The following is a 21178-nucleotide window of genomic DNA, read 5'->3' on the forward strand; positions in this document are numbered from 1 at the left end:
GTGCTGGTCACCCGCAACAGAAAGCTATAATTCAATTCTGTTTATACTCAGTTATTGATTGCAACCTATTGTGGAAAACAAGAGTTTTCTGCACTTTCTCTCGTGAGAAACGCTAGGAACCTGTCGACCAATCAGAATGCAGTGAGAGGAAATCCAACTCCGCCCCTCGGATCTGGATCTAACTCCGCCCCTTGGATCTGGATCCAACTCCGCCCCTTGGATCTTATGTACTGCATTGAGGTGCTACTGGAGGCATGCCCCCACCTTTTGGCACGCCCCTTGCTCCAACCCACACTTGTTTAAACTTGCATTGAAACTTGAAGCTTTTAAAACAAGTTACTAAAGATTCAATTCAGGTCATGCTTTTTTGTCTCTGGTCCCAGACACACAAAATCTACCATTGTATCACTTGTTTCAGCAAAATAGCATTTGTTTTTACTAAAAATTGTGGTAACACAATGGCACAATCACATATACACTATGCAGGTTTTATTTAGGTACAAATAACTGAGGGCACATTATAGTGTGACAATCATGTTTTTTTTTTTTTAAGTACAGAGAGCAGATGGAACATTTATTTTCTTTACATAATGTGGCAGGCATGATGTGAAGCATAAAGGCCATAGGTAAACAAATCTGAGATATATGTTTAATTGGCTTAAGCATTAATTGATTGTGACAATCTCATTTAGAAATCAACAACGTATTACATTAAAAATACACGATTTAAAACAGAATGTCCAAGAGTCCACTTGATCAGCATAACCTTGTCTTAGTCCACACCAGAGTACAGTTCTTAAGCATGATGGAATGCTTTTTTAATTGTACAGCAAACATTATCATCAATGCAAAATATCAGATCAGATGTTTCAAAGCAGCGATTAATGTTCCCTTGTTTTCAAATGTTTTAAGCAAATTTGTATAGAACACAACATACATGAGAAAGTTTTGTCTGAAATGCACTATTTTCCAGACACGTCTGGACCACATTCGAGAAAAATGTGCAAAACAAATAAACAAGAGTTAAGTGCCAGAAAACAACTATTTCATAAATAAGTTCTTAATATATCACAGCCAACTAAAAGCCTTAAATGACAGAGCCTTTAGTTCAATTACATAAAATGAGTTTGCATATTACAGTTTTAAAAGCAATAAAATAAACACTGCCAAAAATAGCAAAACAGTAATTTGATTTATGTTTTACTGGTATCTTGGCCAGGAAGTAGGGTTGAGGGTTAAAAAATAAAATAAAATCACTGACCATAGCATCAACTGGCTGACACCCGTATTTTATTGTCCATGAATTTTTCCCCTCTGAGTGAAGTGGACTTGGATCTCTAAGCTGACTTCTCTTCTACATGCTAAAGTGCCAGATAAAGTGTCTTTGAAGAGTGAGGCACCATACCAGACCTCAGGAGCACACCACTCAAAGCCTTTTGCAGTTCTGCATTGAGAAGTTGCAGCTATTGATGCTGACCCTTCTCCTGCTCTGGCTATCTGCTACAGGGGACAGTGTCTGAGTCAGGCTGACTTGTGCATTGCTAAAGGATGCTATCCTCCCACTTCCGGCAATCTGCAAGTTGACGGTGGTGGCATAACTCGTTTTTAATGTTGTTTTGGACCCTTGATTAAAAACACTATCTTCTGTTTTGCCCTCATCTGGGCAAGGAATGGGAGTCTCTCTCTCATTGGGGCTGACTGGAGCGACATAGGGACAGATCAGGGTGCTCCGACATGTAGATTCTGCAACCTCTATGTCATCTTGCTCTGTCTCGATGTAGGACAAAACGTCGGTTTCAGTATTGGGCTCTGTGTTGTATTTAATCAACAGATCATGTACATCCGGCCAGGCAATGTTTGTGAAATGTTTTCCATTATGACTGGTCCTTTCGGCTGTTAGTCTGACAGGTGAAAGAGGGCCAGGGCTGATAGAAGATGGGCTACCACTGTATGAACCCCCACGAGGACTTATTAACCCCGATTCTGAACCCACTGACCAGCGTCCACTTTCTGCCCAAGACCTGCGTTCCTGTCTTTTTGGACTTGGTGACCTATCCCCTAGAGCAACAAAGGGTAAACTGTTTCCTCGTAGCCTCCTCTGGCTCTGAGAGATGGTTGCTGAACATGGAGACATCCCCATTGGGGTAGGAGAGATTATTCTGGTGCCTTTTGGTGTAGAGTTTGTTTCCGCTTTTGTTGGAGAACATGCATTTGTTAATGAGGGATTCCTTGGCTGTGGATTAGCAAAGCCCCATACACTTGTAGGAATGCCAATAGGGGGAGGAGAGGTGATTCTGGGGCTCCCACATGGAGATAGTGAACAAGCTGACGTTGATCTTGAGATGTCCAAAGATAGAGGGGTAAAAAAGCCACCTTGTCTGGGGGCTCTGGGATTTGGTGGCTTTGATACCAGATTACTTGAATGGTTCGGGGCAGGTGGAGGGGAGCAGATTCGAGTAATTGGAGAAGGGCAAATAGAGGGGGACTGTACACGAGAGCTGGGCTCGGAGGACGGGAAGGGCCGAGCCACCCTATTGTGCAAGGTTGTTCGTTGAGGATCGTGGAAATGAGGGAGTCCACCCACATTTGCGTATGGTGATTTTTTGTGGTTCGTGGCCAACCCATTATTACTCAAACTGTTGTTGTTATTGTTGTTGTTGTTGTTATTGTCATTTAAACTGGTGTAAGGAGGCTGTTCAAAAGCAGCAGAGCTTGGGCTGTTAGCAGATGGAGTTGAATGGAGGCTAACTGGAGGTGCAGGGGATATTGACCGCTGACTACGAAAAGGAGGAGGGGTCTGAACTGTTACTGGACTAGATCGAAGCATGTTTGATCTACATGGGGATGGAGAAGACCTTGGGGGTTGACCTTGGGGATTTCCTACCCCAGTGCTGGATGTACTTCTAAAACCTGACTCCACACTTAAGTCCAAGGTGATGGATTTAGGTGATGGTGACCTAAGTCTAACTGAAGATGTGGGCAGAGGAGAGGATCTTACAGGTGGGGAAGCAGTCTGAAGATGTGCACCTCTCTTGGCCATGTTTTGAGAAATCGTCTGACTGATACAAGACGCAGCAAGAGACTTTGCAAGAGCTGAGGCCGTTGAGGACGGTTTATTGGAGTTCTGGGCACCTCTAATTGGAGAGGGTGATCGCATTCGCAAGTTTGGGCTAAAGGCAGAGGGTGGTTTTGCATCTAATGGACGTCCACAACCAAAGGGAATGTTTAATGGCTTATCATTAACAGTATGGAATAAAGATTGTCTGTTATGAGGAAGGCCAAAATCAGAAGTATTCTGAATATGTTCCTCAGTCTGCAGTGAAGTATGTGGCACTCTGAAAAGCAAGATAAGACACAGATTAAAATTAAATAAAATACTTTAGTGCTGTTATATAAACTACAACAGCATAACCTAAATTTCAACTGGGTACACCCTATAACTACAGCTTGGTTTGTGATATGCTCAGCAGACTACCTTTGAGCGACTGAAGATGATGAATTCCAATTGGCAAAGGGACTCCTCTTTTCAGCAGTAGAGGGTAGATTAGAAGGTCTTTGGCTAGTAAACCTTGGAAGCTCATCAAACGAAGGTCCACCTAAAGGGGGTGTAGAGGGTGGGCTCAAAGACTTTGAATTATTGCTCAGGACTTCTTTGGATTTAACATCCAGAGGACTACACTTGCCGCATGTACCAAGCAGAGGCGTCAGTTGTGTAGGGATAGTTGTATCGTCCTGCAACTGGGCCAAAGGGTATGACTGCTCTGACCCCTCAGAGATTATCAAAGTGTTTGAAACACAGTTTTTCAAGAAGGCTGCTAGCTGTAATGGGGGACATGCACCTACTTCGTTAACAGAGGTCACTACAGGTGTTATTTTCTCCAAGCTAGTGGTTTCAGCATCATCTGGGACCTGCTTGGATTTCAAATGTCCTGTATGCATTTCATCTTGTTGATCATCTATGGTCAATATTTTTTCACAGTACTGTACAATTGAGGCATTTTTCTCATCCACACTGTGAGTCTCTTCTTCTAAAATTTGAATGACTACTGGGTCAATAAAATGTTGACTACTTGGACCAGAATTGCTCACAAAAGCAGTATCTTGCAATATCTGACCTTCTTCAATCCCATTTATTGCAATGAATTTGTCCCTAACATTTGAATAGTTCTCCTGAATGGACTGTGATATGTTGTAAGCATGCTCATTTAAAGGAAATTCAGAGAGGTTGGATGGCATTTCTTGGACATGAGTTCCAGAAGTTGAAAGTGACAAGGATTGAGCTCCTTCATGTTGTTTAGACTCACATTTTTCTGAGGAGCTTTCTCTATGGTCTGATATCACAGAGACCTGTGATTCCATAACAGTTGTTAATATTTCAACTGAAGTAGCAGAGGATTTAGCAGAAGAAAAAGACAATGAATCAGATCCAATTGTTGAGATCTCATCTGGAGGCCCAATGAGATTACAATCATTTTCTTGGTGATACATTGTAGACAGCTTCTCCCTTAAAATGATGTGACCAAAAGGCTCAGTAGATGTGGATACTGAAGATTCTTCTGCAACAAAACAATAGACAACATTTTATTAAACATTTAAAATAACATGTTTTTCAATCACACAAGATAATAATTAAACTATATTAGGAGCTCACCTGCAGGTTGACTTAGTATTCTCATATCCCCCCGATGCAGCTGTACTTGCTGTGACTTCGGTGAAGTGCTCCCTTTTCCTTCCACTAACCATGCTCCCCTACTCACTCGTGTTTTCTTCTGATGTAGTGGTACCTTCATGCTGCTTGCCTTGGCAGTGTACATGCGTGCAAGCATTTGCACTTTATTAAGAATCTTTTCTGAGTTCTCTACCAAGCATTGGTTGACTGGTCCACTCTCAAAAAAACCTAAATCTGGTACCTCTGCCATTCCTTCGTAAAGGGTATGACTACATGTTACCACCTTGCCATGATGTGACCACCGACCAACTTTAATCTGACTGGGAAGGCTATCCAGGCTTCCATTAGAAGACATTCTAGCTCTGGTTCTTCTTCCATATTGAAGAGATGTATCCGCGGTCTCTGTTATCTGCAGATTAGATGGGTCTGAAGTGTCTGGATGGCTTTGTGAACGTTCATATTGCTTATGCTGAACTAGGGGTGTTGTGCAATTTATCTGTGTTATATTTTTCTCAGGATCATCTGTGTGTTCAACACAGCTGTTCTCTTTTGAGAGAGGGACTTTCAGATTGTTTTGAGACTCTTGGCCAATTCTTTCTTTCTCCTTCCACAGTTTCATACAGGGACTGAACTCTACAGAAGGATTTTCAGTAGAATTTAGAATTTCTATATCCTTTTTTTCTGCAGTCTTGCTGTCTAATTTTTCTTTTTGTTCTTGGATAACATCTGAATGTGAGAGAGCAGATTCCTGATGGTTGAAAGTCTGGTCAGACTCACTCGTCTGACCACATTGGTCAGCCTGGTCTGATATTGGAAGTAATGAAGATGCTGAGTCAGTTTCAACACCGTCTGAGTGGCCACTCTCAGACTCAACTAGACTGTCTTGGTGAACAGAAACATTGAATCGGGACACAGAATCCTTCACTAATCCTGCAGGAATATTAGAGAAGCTGTTCCTTCGTGTCATCTGACCCTCCTCGACACCTGCCTCTGCTGCCTCATAATAGCTGCGTATCTTCTCAATAATCTGCTTGTCACTTTTGGTCAGTTTTTGGTCAGGTTCTCCTTTGGGGACAAGAGAGATGTCAGTTGTTTTTAATGTAGTTGCAATGTGAGCACAAGCTGAACTGGCCTCACATGCCGTGTCATCAGTTTTGTCCAAATTATCAGATAGATGAGGCTCTTCACTTTTACTAACAGAGTCCTCTGTATATTTTTCCCCTTTTTCACTTATGGTCTTCTCCATCTCTGGTTTGGATGATTCACTATGACTAGGCTCTGGTAATGTCAACTCTTCTGATTGATTCACTTCTTTGGAGGTGTGCAATGGTGATGATGCTCTCTCAAGCTCCTCTGGTGAAGCAACATTTGCTTCACAGGATGGATAACTGTTCTCATCTTTCTCTGACCCATCCACCAGTTCATTGTCTGCCTCTGATATTTTGGTATTATCTGTCTGATGTTTATTTTCATCCACCTCAGATATTAGTGGTTTGGATTCATCTGACTGCTGTGCCTCCAGTGGCTCGACTTCCAGGGATTCTGGAGTCAACGTGCACTATGGAATACAAAAACAAAAAAAAGTAAAATGCCATTTTCTTATAACTAGAAGCTTACATTAACAAATGAACAACATTACTGCTACAAAATCAGTGATTTTAATGAGAAAACCAATTACTACTGCAATTACTATCTCTGAATATAGTTTGAGGTGTCAAAATGTTTTTGTGCAATATGTACCACTTCAGACGTTAACTCTGCCATGCCTTGTCGAGCACGGCTCTGGTTAATGAACTGCATGATTTCCTCAGTAATGGACAGTGTTGGTGGTGGAGACAATGGGGTCATGTCATCCTCATCCTGACATAAAACCAGATCATCACGGCCAGATTCAACTTCAATGACAGAGGATGCCAGAGTACTGGTACTGCCCGAAGAGCCCATGCTATCAGCCTGTGGGCATAACTCCCCTTCACTGCCAGCCTGGGAACCCATTAATAGACAAAATCATAGATATATATGCTATTAGATATATAACATTTTATCATGGCTGAGTAAACAAACCCTGTTGCTACAAGGTTGCATTTTGTCATAAAAATTTATATAATTAAGGCGTTGTATACAATATATAATGTTAAATGGAAGAAAATGAAATTCACACCTTTAAAGAACCTGGATTCCATAAGCAGTGAAGCCATGGCAGATCAGAAAAAGAAAAATAGAAACAAAAAATGATTTTGCTTTCTTTTTTAAAAAACATTTCCATTCTTAAAATCTTTAAAATTATGTTAACTTTTTCACATTCATCTTGAAAGACTGAAAAGATTGAAAGATCATCACTAAAAATAAAAACAAGATAACACAACAAAATGAAAGAACTTAAGTTTAAACTCACCACTTTGCTGGAATGCAGCTTCTATATCTTTGGCAGGGGCTTGATGCAAATAAAGATTACATTTTAAACTTAAACTTTAGTTTTTGCCAAAGTACAAAAGATCAAGAATTGGTGACGGTATCAATATAACATGACAATAAAAAAGAAAAAAATATGAATTATTATCCAACTCTATTTATAAATAAAATTATTTGGAGAACATAATTATTTTAGACCTCTTTCAGAATATGAGATTAGATTCTATTCACCAGACTGTCTCCTCCCACGCTTGTATGGCAGGTTTCCCTCTAGGAGGAGTGGAAGGCATTTCCTGGCTTTCTCAGGGGTGTAGATGAACTCTGGTGGTTCTGTCAGAAGTTATGAAGGTAATTTTTATGAGTATATGAATCAGTGCGGTTTGGCATTTTAAGGTATTCTAATAAACACTATCTGCCAGACCTGATTGCCTTCTTCCTCGGTGGTAGTTATGAACATCATCCAGTCGCGGAGAAGGCATCGGCTTTCTTATTGGCTCGTGATCAAACTGCGGGGCTAAAACAAAATATAAAACATTAGCACAGCATGTAAAACACTCAGTGCCGCAAGCAATAGTTCAAAATGACAAGCAGAGAACACTTACACTGACAGAAGTTGTCACCAAGAACCTGTCTTGCCTGGAAAACATATTAAGATATTTAACACTATAGTGTCCTTCTGTGCTATGTATAACTGAACCAGTCAAAACCAGTTTTGACTGTAAATTATACCTTACATAGTGATGGATAGTTTGACATATAAACAACTCTTACACAACTTACTTTTTGGGGCAAGGATGCAGGATGGTTCTCCACTATCATCCTCTTTAGGTAATGTAGCCACAGCCGCTTCTCCTCCTGGTTTTTAGCCTACAGGTAAATTAAGAATTTTAAGGTAAGGTTGTCAATGTACATTATTAAAAGTGTATTTTTATATATTTTTATTTGTATATATTTTACCTGAACAATGTGTTGCTGTTTTGGGATTGTTTGGTCAGACACTTTAAAACAGAGGGGATCCTTCATGTTTTCCACTAAGAGCAGATTACAGCACTTGAAAGATGAGGAAGAAATAGAACAACATGAGGTCTGCATATCCCAAATCCTATAAATATAATACTATACTCCTACTGTAGATTTACGCTAGATTTGGAAAGAAAACTTAAATATGACGACAAATTATGATGACTTACAAAGATGTGAGTACTGTATATGAAATGATCCAGCCTCTTCTTGGCAATGAGAAGCATTTTGTCAAAAAGAAAGAATGCTCTTTCCTTTTTCACACGCTGAACCCGGAAGGAACCTTCAAGAACCAGTTCCCCAAAACCGCTGAGATCAGGACCAGTCCAGTTCAGCAACAAGCTCTCAATCTCCTATAATTATTATTATTTAATTTTTTTGCATTTTAAGTTGCGATAGAATTTAATGCATTGAAATCTCACACTTACAGAATATTTGATATTGTAAAAAGTCATAGGGAGCATTTGATGTCTGGGATTACCTGAAGTCTGACTGCATGTTCCTGTTTCCTCTTCATGTCATTGATGTACCAGGCAACTGCTGTCATGGTTATAATGGCTTCTTCTACCACCTCATACCCTGGATCACTTTTATCAAAGTGTTTGGATAGTTCCTACCACAAGGGGGTGACAACATATCAGCTGCACAGTCTGGCAGGAGTTATACATTCCTTTTTAAAGGGCCAGGGTTTGGTTGGCTGGCATGGCCCCGTTTGCCCTGCTGGTAGATGCCAGGATCAGAGCTAAAATCGGTACTGTCACTGCATTGTACTCCACTGACCTGCAGTAGAAGGTGGTATTTAAGAATCCTTTGCACCGGTTTCAGCAGGTAGGTCTCCAGAGGCAACGAGTGGCACAGGGTGGCCTGCCTTTCCTGGAAGAAGCGCACCAGGCTCTCATTCTTCATGCAGTCCCGCAGGACGCTTACTGAGCTGGACGGAAACAGGGAGAAAGATATTTAAGCAGGGTGGTCTACTGGGAGACTCATCAGTTTGGCAGCTTTGCCTGACAGCACTTCATCTTATTATAAGGCCTGCAGTAATGCATTCAGCTGATGGGCCTGTAAACCTACAAATATATGTACAAAAACACTCAGACTCTTCGCATACACAAATTGATTTTTTTTTTCTCAGTATAACTTTGTTTCAACACCATTAGATGCACACAAGTACTGCCATGTCAAATATTTGTAATAAATATTCTCTCAAGAATCTGTATTAAGACGAATCCGTGCTGTAGTGTTTAATGTCTATTAATATGCAACAACTAATTCTCTAAAGGTGGATCAGAATCGGCTCTAGCAGAACATCTGTTGATGTTGTACCAGAGGCCCATGGGAATACTAAGAGAGGGGCTGAAAAGTATTTGCAAGTAGTCATCACCCAAGCATGTCTGCCTCTGATATGTCTAATTTTTCCACTAGACATATAGTTAACATTGACTAATTAAAACCACACGACATTCATCAAAAATATCTTACATGATTATACATCATTGTGGTTGACATCTACATCACATGAATCTAATTATGTTTACTGCAAAAATGCCACATACTTGTATAATTATGCAACAGCATTGATGCATTTTCAGCGTATTAAGGTTTTTAACAATTTAATTTATTTAAAATACCATATAATTAAAATGTATATAAGTAATATACATTTAAATATACATAAATATATATTTAAAGTAAATTTCAACTAAATTCACTTGCAGTGTGCAATCATCTGCACATATGTTAAGATGTTTGTGGTTTGTAAGATTTTTTATGTTTTTGAAAGACTATATTCATATATACAGTGCTATGCATAAGTTTAGACACCCATGCTAAAGTTGCCTAAAAAGAGGAATAAAAAATCATCTTTTGGAAATTTATCTTAATGCCTTAATTTAAAAAATGAGGAAAACTCCAACCTTTAAGGACACCAATTTTCTTTGTGAATGAATAATGTATCGTTAAAAAAAAAATGTTCTTCCTTAAAATACAGGGTGCATAAGTTTGGACACCCCTATGTTAAATTCCCATAGAGGCAGGCAGATTTATATTTTTAAAGGCCAGTTACTTCATGGATCCAGGATACTCTGCATCCTGATAAAGTTCCCTTGGCCTTTGGAATTAAAATAGCCCCACATCATCACACACCCTTCACCATACCTGGACATTGACATGGGGTACTTTCCATAAGATCATCTTTCAATGCAAATCAAACCAGCTGTTAGGCTAACTGAAATAAAACCATGCCAATGTCCAGGTATGGTGAAGGGTGTGTGATGATGTGGGGCTATTTTAATCCCAAAGGCCAAGGGAACTTTATCAGGATGCAGAGTATCCTGGATCCATGAAGTAACTGGCCTTTAAAAATATAAATCTGCCTGCCTCTATGGGAATTTAACATAGGGGTGTCCAAACTTATGCACCCTGTATTTTAAGGAAGAACATTTTTTTTTTAACGATACATTATTCATTCACAAAGAAAATTGGTGTCCTTAAAGGTTGGATTTTTCCTCATTTTTTAAATTAAGGCATTAAGATAAATTTCCAAAAGATGATTTTTTATTCCTCTTTTTAGGCAACTTTAGCATGGGTGTCTAAACTTATGCATAGCACTGTATATATTTTAAATATATTATAAAATGTAATTTATTCCTGTGATAGCAAAGTTGAATTTTCAGCATCATTACTCCAGTCTTCAGTGTCACAAGATTCTTCAGAAATCATTTTTGCACAGGAAAATATTTCATATTATTAAAAATGTTGAATACAGTTGGAAACCATGATAAATTATAAAAAGATTTGTCAGTCAAAAGACTAGCATTTATTTGCAATATAAATCTTTTGTAACATTGTACATTTTTTGTGTGTTTTTTTTTTTCATTTATAAAAATATTGCTCCAAACTTTTGAACGGTACTGTAGTGTACATAATATCAGAGAAATTGAAATATTCTTTACTTACTTGGGGTAATTCATGCAGTATATGGTGTAAATGTCAAAAGCTTCACTCTAACAAAAAGAAGATAAATAATAATAATTAATTGATTTCAAAGACTGATTGACCTTTATTCTTTATTCTGCCAACAAAAATACACTTCCAATTCTGGTGTGTGGTGTTATGAAACCAGACAAAAATATAACAGAAAGAAGAAAAAATTGCACAATCTAGACTGGCATTCACTCGGCAGTATGGGAGATTTTTCCACTAAATGTTTGTGTACAAAAAACAGAAGCAGGACCAGAACAACCCAATCAAGCGAACCCCGTCATCTGCTTTGGCAATGGCCACTATACCCAGATCTGACCAGATATGGGCAGCTCAGCTTCAGTTACAGTCACTGAAATACATCTGTACAAGCATGTAAACACATCAAATATTTGCTCTATTTGGGGCCTGATATCTATTCTAGAGGCATCGCTTTGATTTGGATTTGGAAGTTTGGGCTTTTTTGATGCTACTGGACCTGACTCTGAGCCTCTGCTGCATTAGAGAAGGTTAAATTGAGCTAAACCTCAAAAAAACCCACCGGTAATGGCTTAATCGAATGTACTCTGTGCTTCCTAGGCCAGTGCTAATTGATCCGAACAGTGGCCTCTTCAGCAGGAGGTAAACATTGGGTCTTGGTGCTTGAGACACTGCCTCTGGCAACTGAAAGGTAAAAAAAAACTATTTCCTTTTCTAAACCAAAGAAACAAATCATTGCAGAAATAAGAATGAGCACATTCAACCCCTCTACCACTCCAAACAATGATGTCCTTGTCTGGTTCCCATCCCAGTCTGGTCTGCTCATTGTTGTGTCATTGTGGTGTGGAGACAAGAGCACCAAAATTGTCTGCAAATGCACTTAGCTGACGTGTGCATGTGTTAAAAGTTCAACACAGTTGCTGGTATGTTTAGGTTTCACAGGGTCCATCTGTTTTTCTGGCCCAGACATTTCTTTGTGCTGCTGCCATACTGCCAAGCGAAGGCCCCAACATAACACATTAACAAAACTGGATTTCCCTTAGACAACAGTCCTAGAATGACGTGCATTAAAACACAAACTCCTTGTCTTGAGATATATGTATTGTATGCCTTCTAATAAGGTGTTAAACAGGAAGAAATGTATGTTTTATTTGTCACGTGCTTACCCTCTCCACAAAGCATTCTGCTATGGCTGCCGCATGGGGGCTTCGTTCCAGATCTTCCAAAAGCTCACTATGAAAAAAAGATTAAATTCAGTTTTTCGTGCGTGACAAAAGTATTTCTGCTCACATATTCTCACAAAAGCATTTGCAAGCTGAAAAATCTATTGAGTGGCATATAAAAACCAGTTTTCTGACATGAGTCTATTAGTTTGTTTAAATGTTGCTATTCCTTTTCTGAGGAAACATCTGGTACTGGACACTCTTGACTGGAACAGGCTCAAACTCCGGCCTGCATTTCTAAACAGCATTTATTTCTTTTTTATCATTTAGTAAACTCTTGTCTAAATGCACACAGATGGGAAGCTTTTCATTTTGGCACGATTTCCTCCAAACATGTCCCAATATCCCCACAGTCAAACTTGAAAACCTTTCTACAGTATTAAAAATAAGGGTTCCAAAAGAGGGTTTTCCCAGCAGTGTCATTTCAGGTTCCCCAGAGAACCTTTTGGTAAAAAGTTGCGCAAAGAATGTTTAAATAATCGAAAGAAACTTTTTTTTTCTCTATAAAGAACCTTTTGTGCAATGGTAAGGTTCCATGTATGTTAAAGGTTCTTTATGGAACCATAGATGGCAAAAAAGAACTACACAGTGTACACAGATTTTCTACATTCTGCTGGTGGGGAAAAGCTAATTTTAGGTTAATCACTTACATTTTTTAAGTACATCAATGAAAAAAACATATAGGCTGGTAACAGTGTCTGGAAAGCAATAAAGGAAGCTTGGTTTAGTCAAACAATCTCTATTGTGACTCAAACACTGGAAACATGGATTTTCCCTCAGTGTTGATATGAACTCTTGTGGTCGGTGGGACTTATTCGACTGAGGATGAGTGGTTATACATTCTCTGACTATGTTCTGAAGGGTTGAACGAAAGCTGTGTGAAGGCTCGCACGCTGTATTTCATTCAGTCCATTAGCAAAAACTCCAATATTTATTCCCACAAGGCCCCCAAACCGCCAGGCCGGTCAGTCTCGAGGAAACCCTCCTTGCATGTCGTGAAAAAAAAACAACGTGACGCTCTCTAAACACTATGGACTTTCCTTCATGTGGCTGAGGGGAAAAGTTCGGAAGGAAACCGCACAACTCCAGCCTTCATCATCCTCTCTTCCCCTCTGAAGATGGAACTCATTAAAGGCTGACCTTTGTGGTGGGGGGACTTCATTGTGGTTATGAAGGAAATTGAATGAGTTGATGCTTTCTTAGATTGTCCAAAGAGCTTGATGTTCTAGGTGCCTGTAGGGATGGGATGTTCTTGACCGATGATGACTTGAATGTCTTTGAAAAGGTGTGTCATAATAACAACACATAGTTCTGTAATTTGTAATTGTAAAACAATAAAGATATTACTGTCGATTCAAAGCCACAAGTATCTGCTTTCTGGTCTGAACTGTAGTAGATAAGTTGGATTCAATTAGATCTTGGCAAATCTTGTGAGGTTTTGGCCCTTTCACTCAAATCCCAGGAAAGTGTTGGCAGACCAAAGGTTTGAGACTTGAAATATGTGTTACATTCATACTTAATACTTTCCCAGGTTTTTCTTTGCCAGATACAATACATACAAAGAGATATTTGAGTGTTTAGGATCATATTTGAGGTAAAATGAGAAATTGAATACATTAAGACACTTCTTTGACCGTGTCAAGATTGGCTACCAAACCATGTAGCAAAATCATACAACAGACTACAATGAAGAACAGCAAAAAAAATTAAAGATTAATGACCAGAGACAGGGAGTTACCTGAAAGAAAGCCTTTAAAAAAAAAAGGTAATTCCCTTTGTCCCATTCAGTCTTCACATCACCCTTCCCCTTTTTTATGATCTCTTCTCAACCCATAAGTTGTTGTCTTCTCTCCTCCTAGTCTTATCCCTTTCTTTTGTCTTACTCCCACCATTCATCCATTAACATGGTGTGTATAACTCAAACAGAAGTTCGCTGCATTACAGTTCCTTTCATCTAGCTCGTATTTCCCAATACGTGTCAAGCCTTTATTTTTGCTGGAGACGAAGCATCCTATGGAGGGGGAAATTCACACAGTCATTCTTCTTTTTTTATACATTATGCAAATCCTCAGGACAAATCTACACCCGTTATTTCTCCCGAATGTGATCAAAGCAGCCAGTGAGACAGTGAGGAGACAAGAGAGCAGTGAAATGAATGCTTTGGGAAAAAACTGATTTGTCTTTATTAAGAAAAGAACACTCCTTATTCTCAGTGTTAAGGTTGAATCCAAAATGAAGTCAAAGCATGGTACAGAGGCAGACCGTGACCTCATACAAGCACACACAGGAAGTAAAGGTTGCCATCTCACCTAACGGAGGGATGTGTCTCTCAGTTAAGTGTCTCTCAATGGATCTGTCCCAAATTATACTTGATGTGTACATTTTTATAACCAAGTCCCAGTAGTTTTATGGTTATGGTCAAAAAATATGGTTATATGAAGATCGCATAGAATAATTATTCATATTTCCATTATAAATATTATTTATATTATGAAAATATTAGGAAAATTATTTGTATAATTTTACAACAATTATGACTGTCCTACAATTGTGATGTAATTTTCCCCTTAAGTTGGTGTGCTTTGTTACCAAGCAGACAAACATGAAGAGCTTGATGCAAAACGTTTTTGAGTCAGTGAGATTTTATTGATGTTTCTGAAAGAAATCTCTTATGTTCACACAGACTGCATTTATTTGATCAAACATTCCATAAACCAGTAATATTGTAAAGTATTATTAGGCTACAATGTAAAATAATTGTTTTCTGTTCTTTCTTTCTCAGACACCATTCTAAGATGCTGATTTGAAACTCAAAAACATTTTATTATTATTATTAATGTTAAAAACAGTTGTACTGCTTAATATTTTTGTGTAAAGTGTGACACTTTTTTTCAAGAATCTTTGATGAATAGAAAGTTTAAAAACAGCACTCATTTGAAATATAAATCTTTTTGTCACATTATAAAGGCATTCTTGCTGAATAAAAGTATCAGACAAATAATCTTACTGAGCCCGAAATTTCGAATGGTAACATTTTTTAACACCCATTTAAGGGCATCAGAATGAGTACAGAATGAACTAGAAAAGATGTGATTACAAGTGCTAAAATAACCCTAGAACAATATGAACTGATGAGATGGTTTTAAAAGAACTATTGCAAAACACAGGAATGAGTCAGCAGTGGAATGTTTTCATCACTGCAAAATAGAGAGGAGATTCCCAAGCCAGCAAAAACAGCCTGTTCTGTTGCAGTCGCTGCACAAGACAAATGCAGCATTCCAGTGCAAAGGCACAATTTACAATGCTTCACTATAACTGGACAGATGTCTGTGGGAACAAAATAAGTCCTGTCTGCTGTCCCAGGATGCACTGCTCGCTTGGCTGCACCCTCACTTTCTGACAGGTCATGTGTGGCTCGTTCACCACAGGGGCTGGAGCTCTACCTCGGAGCCTGGCTGCTTTGGCAAAGAGGAAAAGGACATCTGTATGTGTCCTAAAGTTCTGACCGGTGCCAAAAAAGTAGACTCAACAGAATCAAGTCTGAATACAGGGGCTACATTCCACAGCGATGAGCAGAGGGCTTTTAAGAGTAAGAAAAGACAAAGAGAGAGCCTTTGTGTGTTTAAACTAAGACAGGAGGGAAAAACAAGGTCAGTCAGTCATTTTATTAAGTCTCAACAACTACAGAGGTACGCATGAGAGCTGGTTTAAAAGGATCGTTCACTTAAAAATGACAATTCTGTAATTTACGCACAGTCGTTGTCGTTCCAGACCCGCATGTTGTTATTCTTTCTCCGAACACAATCAGAGAAATATTGAATAATTCTAAACTCCCTGTTTTCCATAAACACAAAAGTTTTACGGGATGAATAGACCAAATTTCAATCATCATTCACTCTCATACGATTTTTAGACCTGCAAATGTTCCTTTAAATTAATGTTTTGATTTGTGAGTGACCTAAATTTCAGTCTATTATCATGTAATTATAGCGTATGGTTTTAGCCTGATTGGAATATACTCCATACACTACTGTTCAAAGTTTGGTATGACTATTATTTTGATTGAGTTTGAGTTTGTGTAAGAAAAATATTCATATTTAAAACTTTACAAAGTAAAATAACTAGCTTACTGCCAAACGAACATACGGATCTGAATTAAGTGTAAAGAGCAACTTATGCGAGTAATACGACGTACTGCTGATTTTTATGCTACACTACTTCAGACGTCATAAGTTGCGCTTTAGGCATAAGTAGACTGCGTATGGTCGTTTGGCCGGAAGCTAGAATTTTACTTTGTACCGTGTTAAATATGAATATTTTTTATACACAAACTCGTCGCTTTGCTTCAGAAGGCCTTTATTAACCCACTGGAGCTGTTCGTTTATGATGGATGGATGCCCTTTTTGAGCTTCAATCTGTTGGTTGCAATTCACTGCCATTATAAAGCTTGGAACAGCCCGGTCATTTATTAATATAACTCTGATTGTATTAGTCTGAAAGAAGAATGTCAGATACACCTACTGTAGGATGGCTTGAGGGTGAGTAAATCATGGGGTTATTTTCATTTTAAAGTGAACTACACTCTAAAAAATGCTGGGTTGTTTCAACCCAATTTTGGGTAAAATATGGACTAACCCAGCCGTTGGGTTACATTTTTACATTACATTTTTAACCCAATATTTGGGTTTGGCCATATTTTACCCAAAATTGGGTTGAAACAACCCAGCATTTTTTAGAGTGTACTTTTACTCAGCAAGCCAAGGATACATTAAATTGATAAAAAATGACAGTAAATATATTTATAATGTTACAAAAGATTTATATTCCAAATAAATGCTGCTCTTTTGAACTTTCAACTTATCAAAGAATCTTGAAAAAAAATTAAGTAGCACTGTTTCCACAAAAATATTAAGCACCACAACTGTTTTCAACATTGATAATATGTTGAAATAATTCTTGATTATCAAGAAATAATTCTTGAGATCCAAATCTGCATATTCATTCATTTCTGATGGATCATGTGACACAACTACATTACATTTTTAAATGTGTATTAATATTTCACAATATTACTGTTTTACAGTATTTTTGATCAAATAAATGCAGCCTTGGTGAACATAAGACTTTAAAAAAATTTTTTTGAAAAATCTTACTGACCAAATATGACAGAAGTTTTATTTATGGGTAAACTTTCCCCTTAAGAATGGTTTTCTTAAAAAACTAATAACTCATTCTGCTTATTACATGCCAATATAATCTCAAGCAGAGGCCAAAAGCAGCTGTGATGGGAACAAATGCTCTGCCATTTTATTACAGGAAGTTTTATTAAATGAGGTTGTGAGGACACCCAAGAGTTTTTAAGATTTTCTGTTTTCAAAAGCCAAGCTGATTTCCCACAAGAACTGGCAGTAAGGCGGCGGGCGCCATGTTCAATTTCGACACTGCCTAATGTCATTAGGGGGTGATGTGGAGTGGACTGGACCAAGAAAGTAAATTATGTAAAAACAGGGTGTTTGAGTGGCAAGTAGCAGTGACCCACCAATTAAAACCCTCTGGGCTCAACCATGCGTACGAGTCTGAAATAAACAAAGAGTGTCATTTGCAATAAACAGTGTGAAGCAGACACATAACAAGACTGACTAAATTGTTCGGTGGACCATGCATGAACTCGCAATGTAATAAACCATATGCTGCACGTCTTTTAAAAAGAGCTTAAGTTATGATGAAGGCTGAGAAAACGTCTCATGAAGAGCATTCCAGATCAACTTCAGCAGTCCAGGGACAGTCTGCTGGAGTGTATCAGAAACGGCGAACACTCGCTCTTGGCAGACATCTGCACATTGTCCTTCACGGTGGGACAGAGCAGGACACAGACCAGTCATTGTGTCGGGGAAAAAAATTCAGCAGACACCGCCACCACCCAGATAGACATCTTGACCACCAGAGCTTTAAAAGGAAGAAGACACCAACCTGTTAAACTCATAGATGTCCTCAATGTTGCAGAAGAGGGTGCTGACTTCCTCTGGTTTGAGAGGCAAGTCTCCACAGTCAATAATGCAGCCAAGATAGTCCTGAGAGTGAGAAACCGAGAAAGATTGAGTTTGATGATCTCATAGAAATCATACTAGGCATTTTCACACTTTAATTTGCTTTGCTTGTTTTTTTGCGATTCACAAAACTCCTGTGAGACCTGTGAAATTAGTAAAATACATCTATTTCATCACTTTTTCCACTGTAAACACTGAGTTGATTCATAATTCATAGACTTCAAAGAGACTATAAATGGGTCCTTCGCAGCAGGACATGACTCTCTCACCCCTGAATGATCTCTCGACACCAAAAATCGCTGTAACGTTATTACCGTGGACGCCACACTTGAGCCCCTCAATGATCTTCAGTGTAAACATACAAAGCGGTACTGAAAAGCAAAGCATCCAACTAATACAGTGGTTATAAGGAGCCCCTCCAACAATATTTATCTTTTCTCTCTCTGCTCTTTAAACTTTGACCTTGAAAAAAGTCATAAGCTGGTCTCATGAGAAAACGGTCTCATCATCATGCCACGTAAAATACTGGCTGGTTTAGGCCGCCTGCTGAGGAAAAGAGAAGCAGGGGGTCACCAAAAGTTCTCGGTTTGGAGTGGTGGGTTAACACTGCTTTATAGTCAATCAGTTTCCCTGGGTTAAAGTTTAAGGAAGTCACAGTGAAGACTTACAACTCACAGCTCAAATAATAAACATTTTAGAATGAATCCAATTCTTTTATAAAATTATGTTTTGTATTTCCCCTGTTAAATCCTCCAAAAAGTGCCTCATCATTACATATTTTTTTGTATGAGAAAACAAGAGATTTATATTTGTATAACCCAGAATGTTTCTTTAAAAAATCTACAGCACAGCTTAATAATTAACTATCATTTCTACTAAACCAACAACCTTGTGGTAGTGAGGCTTCTGGCTTGAAGTGGTTTTCCAACACTATAATCATCATAATGAGGCTGTTATGAAGATACAGTACATTCTTGCCTTAATGAGGAAAATGCATTTTGTATTAAATTAGAAAGTTAATCATATTTTACAACCTCTTTTGTGTCCAACACAGGCCAAAAACCAAAACAGATATGATGCCAATGGTCTCTGGTTCCTGGCTGTTAAGCTGGCAGAGTTAGACAGCGCTATCTATCAACATTGTATCAGTCAGTTTATCAGTGCTTGGCCTCATTAACCCTTAATTAGCAAGCCTTGGGTCCAAAACCAACAAACCATCATAGACAAACAAATTCCACCAGACTGCAACGGACTATAGTGCGGGAAAGTGCCAAGAATTGCCCCTACAATCTCCCGAGAGAAACTACAGACTCTGGAGCCAAGAAACGAAGGCCACCAGGCAAAACAAACTAAAAAAAGATTTTAACTGAAAGTTACAGCAAATAGCTACAAATAAACATACATTATGAGCATAGTGAGACAGTAGACGGACTTTATAAGGGGCTCTCTTTGTCACCCTCCAGCTTTCCCTGTGCCTCTGCATTCCTGGACTGTAAAACATGGGGTCTTTTTTCCTCTTCTGTTTGTTTCCAGAGCCACAAGGTGTCTGGGAAAGCAAACATGCTGAGGTGGGGGCAACATAAGCCAGAAAATAAGGGACTGGTGTATTCAGCACCTTTTCAAGCCAGGGGGAACATGGACACTGTAATTACTCTGATTTACACACAGCAATAGGCTGGAGTGAATTCCCCTGAACGAATGGAGCTCATGAGCGTGACACTTGGCAAAACTGGAGCGCTAGATGAAGAGATGAGTGATGACACAGCTACTCAGGGAAGAGTGAAAATCCAGGAGGTGAGGGGAAATCTGAGGATTACATTGTGAGTTATGAAAGGAGAGTGTGTGAGACAAGCGGGACCAGCCACAGACAAAGGGACCATAAGTTATGTGCACATTTTCTTGGCACATGCCGTCTTACTGAAATGACTTACTAGAGCGTACGTGAAGTGTGTTATGACAGCCAGTCTGGCAAAAAGAAAAACATAAATGTTCACATGTGAGATATGGACCAGAAGGAGAGAAAACATGAAGAGAAGAGAAGAGAAGAGAAGAGAAGAGAAGAGAAGAGAAGAGAAGAGAAGAGAAGAGAAGAGAAGAGAAGAGAAGAGAAGAGAGACAGAAAGACAGATAGATAAATAGATATGAAAATAAAAGAACAGAAAAGAAAAAGGAGAGATAGATAGATGAGAAAATAAAAGAACAGAAAAGAAAAAGGACAGACAGACAGATATAAACACAAAAGAAAAGAAAAGAAGGGACAGACAGACACAAAATAGACAGACAGATAGAACAACTGACAAAGAGAAAGAAAGAAAGAAAGAAAGAAAGAAAGAAAGAAAGAAAGAAAGAAAGAAAGAAAGAAAGAAAGAAAGAAAGAAAGAAAGAAAGAAAGAAAGAAAGAAAGAAAGAAAGAAATTATCTCTGAGAGGAAGTTTGGAAAGGTGGCAAACAAGAGAGAGAGAGAGAGAGAGAGAGAGAGAGAGAGAGAGAGATTGTAACAGAAGTTAAACACACTCTCAGAGTCTTTGTCTGAGAAACTAGGTCAGTTTGGAGTTTGGAACAGGAGTCGGTCCCTCTCTCGTGAGCAGCCCCTCTCCATCTCTGCTTGTGCCCCAGAATGGGGGCTACAGCCAAACCCCCCTCGTCCCCCAATTTCCTGTCCTATTTGGCTGAAATTCAGCTTAAACAAAAAGGGAGAATCTCTCAGTCTTGCTCCCCTAAACGCTCCCCACTTCAGCACACAACAGAGCTGAACCCACAGCACCTGAATGTCACCAAACGACACTTCACAAACTAATAATATAACACACACAAACAACAGGCAAAACACTAAGACACAGCAAAGCCGT

The 21178-nt window shown here is 38.9% G+C and overlaps 2 protein-coding genes across 3 annotated transcripts in view; both read right to left on the bottom strand.

Moving 5' to 3' along the window:
- Positions 1-456: 456 nt before the first annotated feature.
- Positions 457-6984, bottom strand: LOC306996776 (uncharacterized protein). Its single transcript, XM_079609653.1, has 5 exons — positions 6831-6984; positions 6410-6652; positions 4652-6227; positions 3476-4556; positions 457-3335 (listed from the first exon to the last, which is right to left on the bottom strand). The coding sequence occupies exons 1-5, from the start codon at positions 6933-6935 to the stop codon at positions 1427-1429; spliced, it is 4914 nt and encodes a 1637-aa protein (XP_079465779.1). The 5' UTR covers positions 6936-6984; the 3' UTR covers positions 457-1426.
- plekhg2 (pleckstrin homology domain containing, family G (with RhoGef domain) member 2) overlaps positions 6907-21178 on the bottom strand; it is a 32065-nt gene continuing 17793 nt past the window's right edge. The window contains exons 4-15 of one of the 2 annotated variants that reach the window (XM_079609654.1): positions 18253-18353; positions 12226-12292; positions 11057-11103; positions 8882-9032; positions 8583-8714; positions 8272-8454; positions 8039-8131; positions 7862-7948; positions 7684-7717; positions 7503-7595; positions 7313-7411; positions 6907-7103 (exon numbers count right to left, since the gene is read on the bottom strand). In XM_079609654.1, the coding sequence (XP_079465780.1) occupies positions 7009-7103; positions 7313-7411; positions 7503-7595; positions 7684-7717; positions 7862-7948; positions 8039-8131; positions 8272-8454; positions 8583-8714; positions 8882-9032; positions 11057-11103; positions 12226-12292; positions 18253-18353 (1182 nt within the window). In that variant the 3' untranslated portion in view covers positions 6907-7008. Of the gene's footprint in view, positions 7104-7180; positions 7412-7502; positions 7596-7683; positions 7718-7861; positions 7949-8038; positions 8132-8271; positions 8455-8582; positions 8715-8881; positions 9033-11056; positions 11104-12225; positions 12293-18252; positions 18354-21178 lie in introns of those variants that run through there. The other variant, XM_079609655.1, reaches the window with a different exon arrangement.

The sequence above is a fragment of the Phoxinus phoxinus genome, assembly GCF_949152265.1.
Source record: "Phoxinus phoxinus genome assembly, chromosome: 4".
Taxonomy (NCBI): Eukaryota; Metazoa; Chordata; class Actinopteri; order Cypriniformes; family Leuciscidae; genus Phoxinus; species Phoxinus phoxinus.

Excerpts from the sequence above, each read along its gene's own strand:
- LOC306996776 (XM_079609653.1), bottom strand. The coding sequence starts at position 6,935 with ATGGAAATGTTTTTTAAAAAAGAAAGCAAAATCATTTTTTGTTTCTAT. Across the intron at positions 6,228-6,409 it reads CAGAGTTAACGTCTGAAGTG|TGCACGTTGACTCCAGAATC; the intron begins GTACATATTGCA and ends TGTATTCCATAG. Across the intron at positions 4,557-4,651 it reads AATACTAAGTCAACCTGCAG|AAGAATCTTCAGTATCCACA; the intron begins GTGAGCTCCTAA and ends GTTTTGTTGCAG.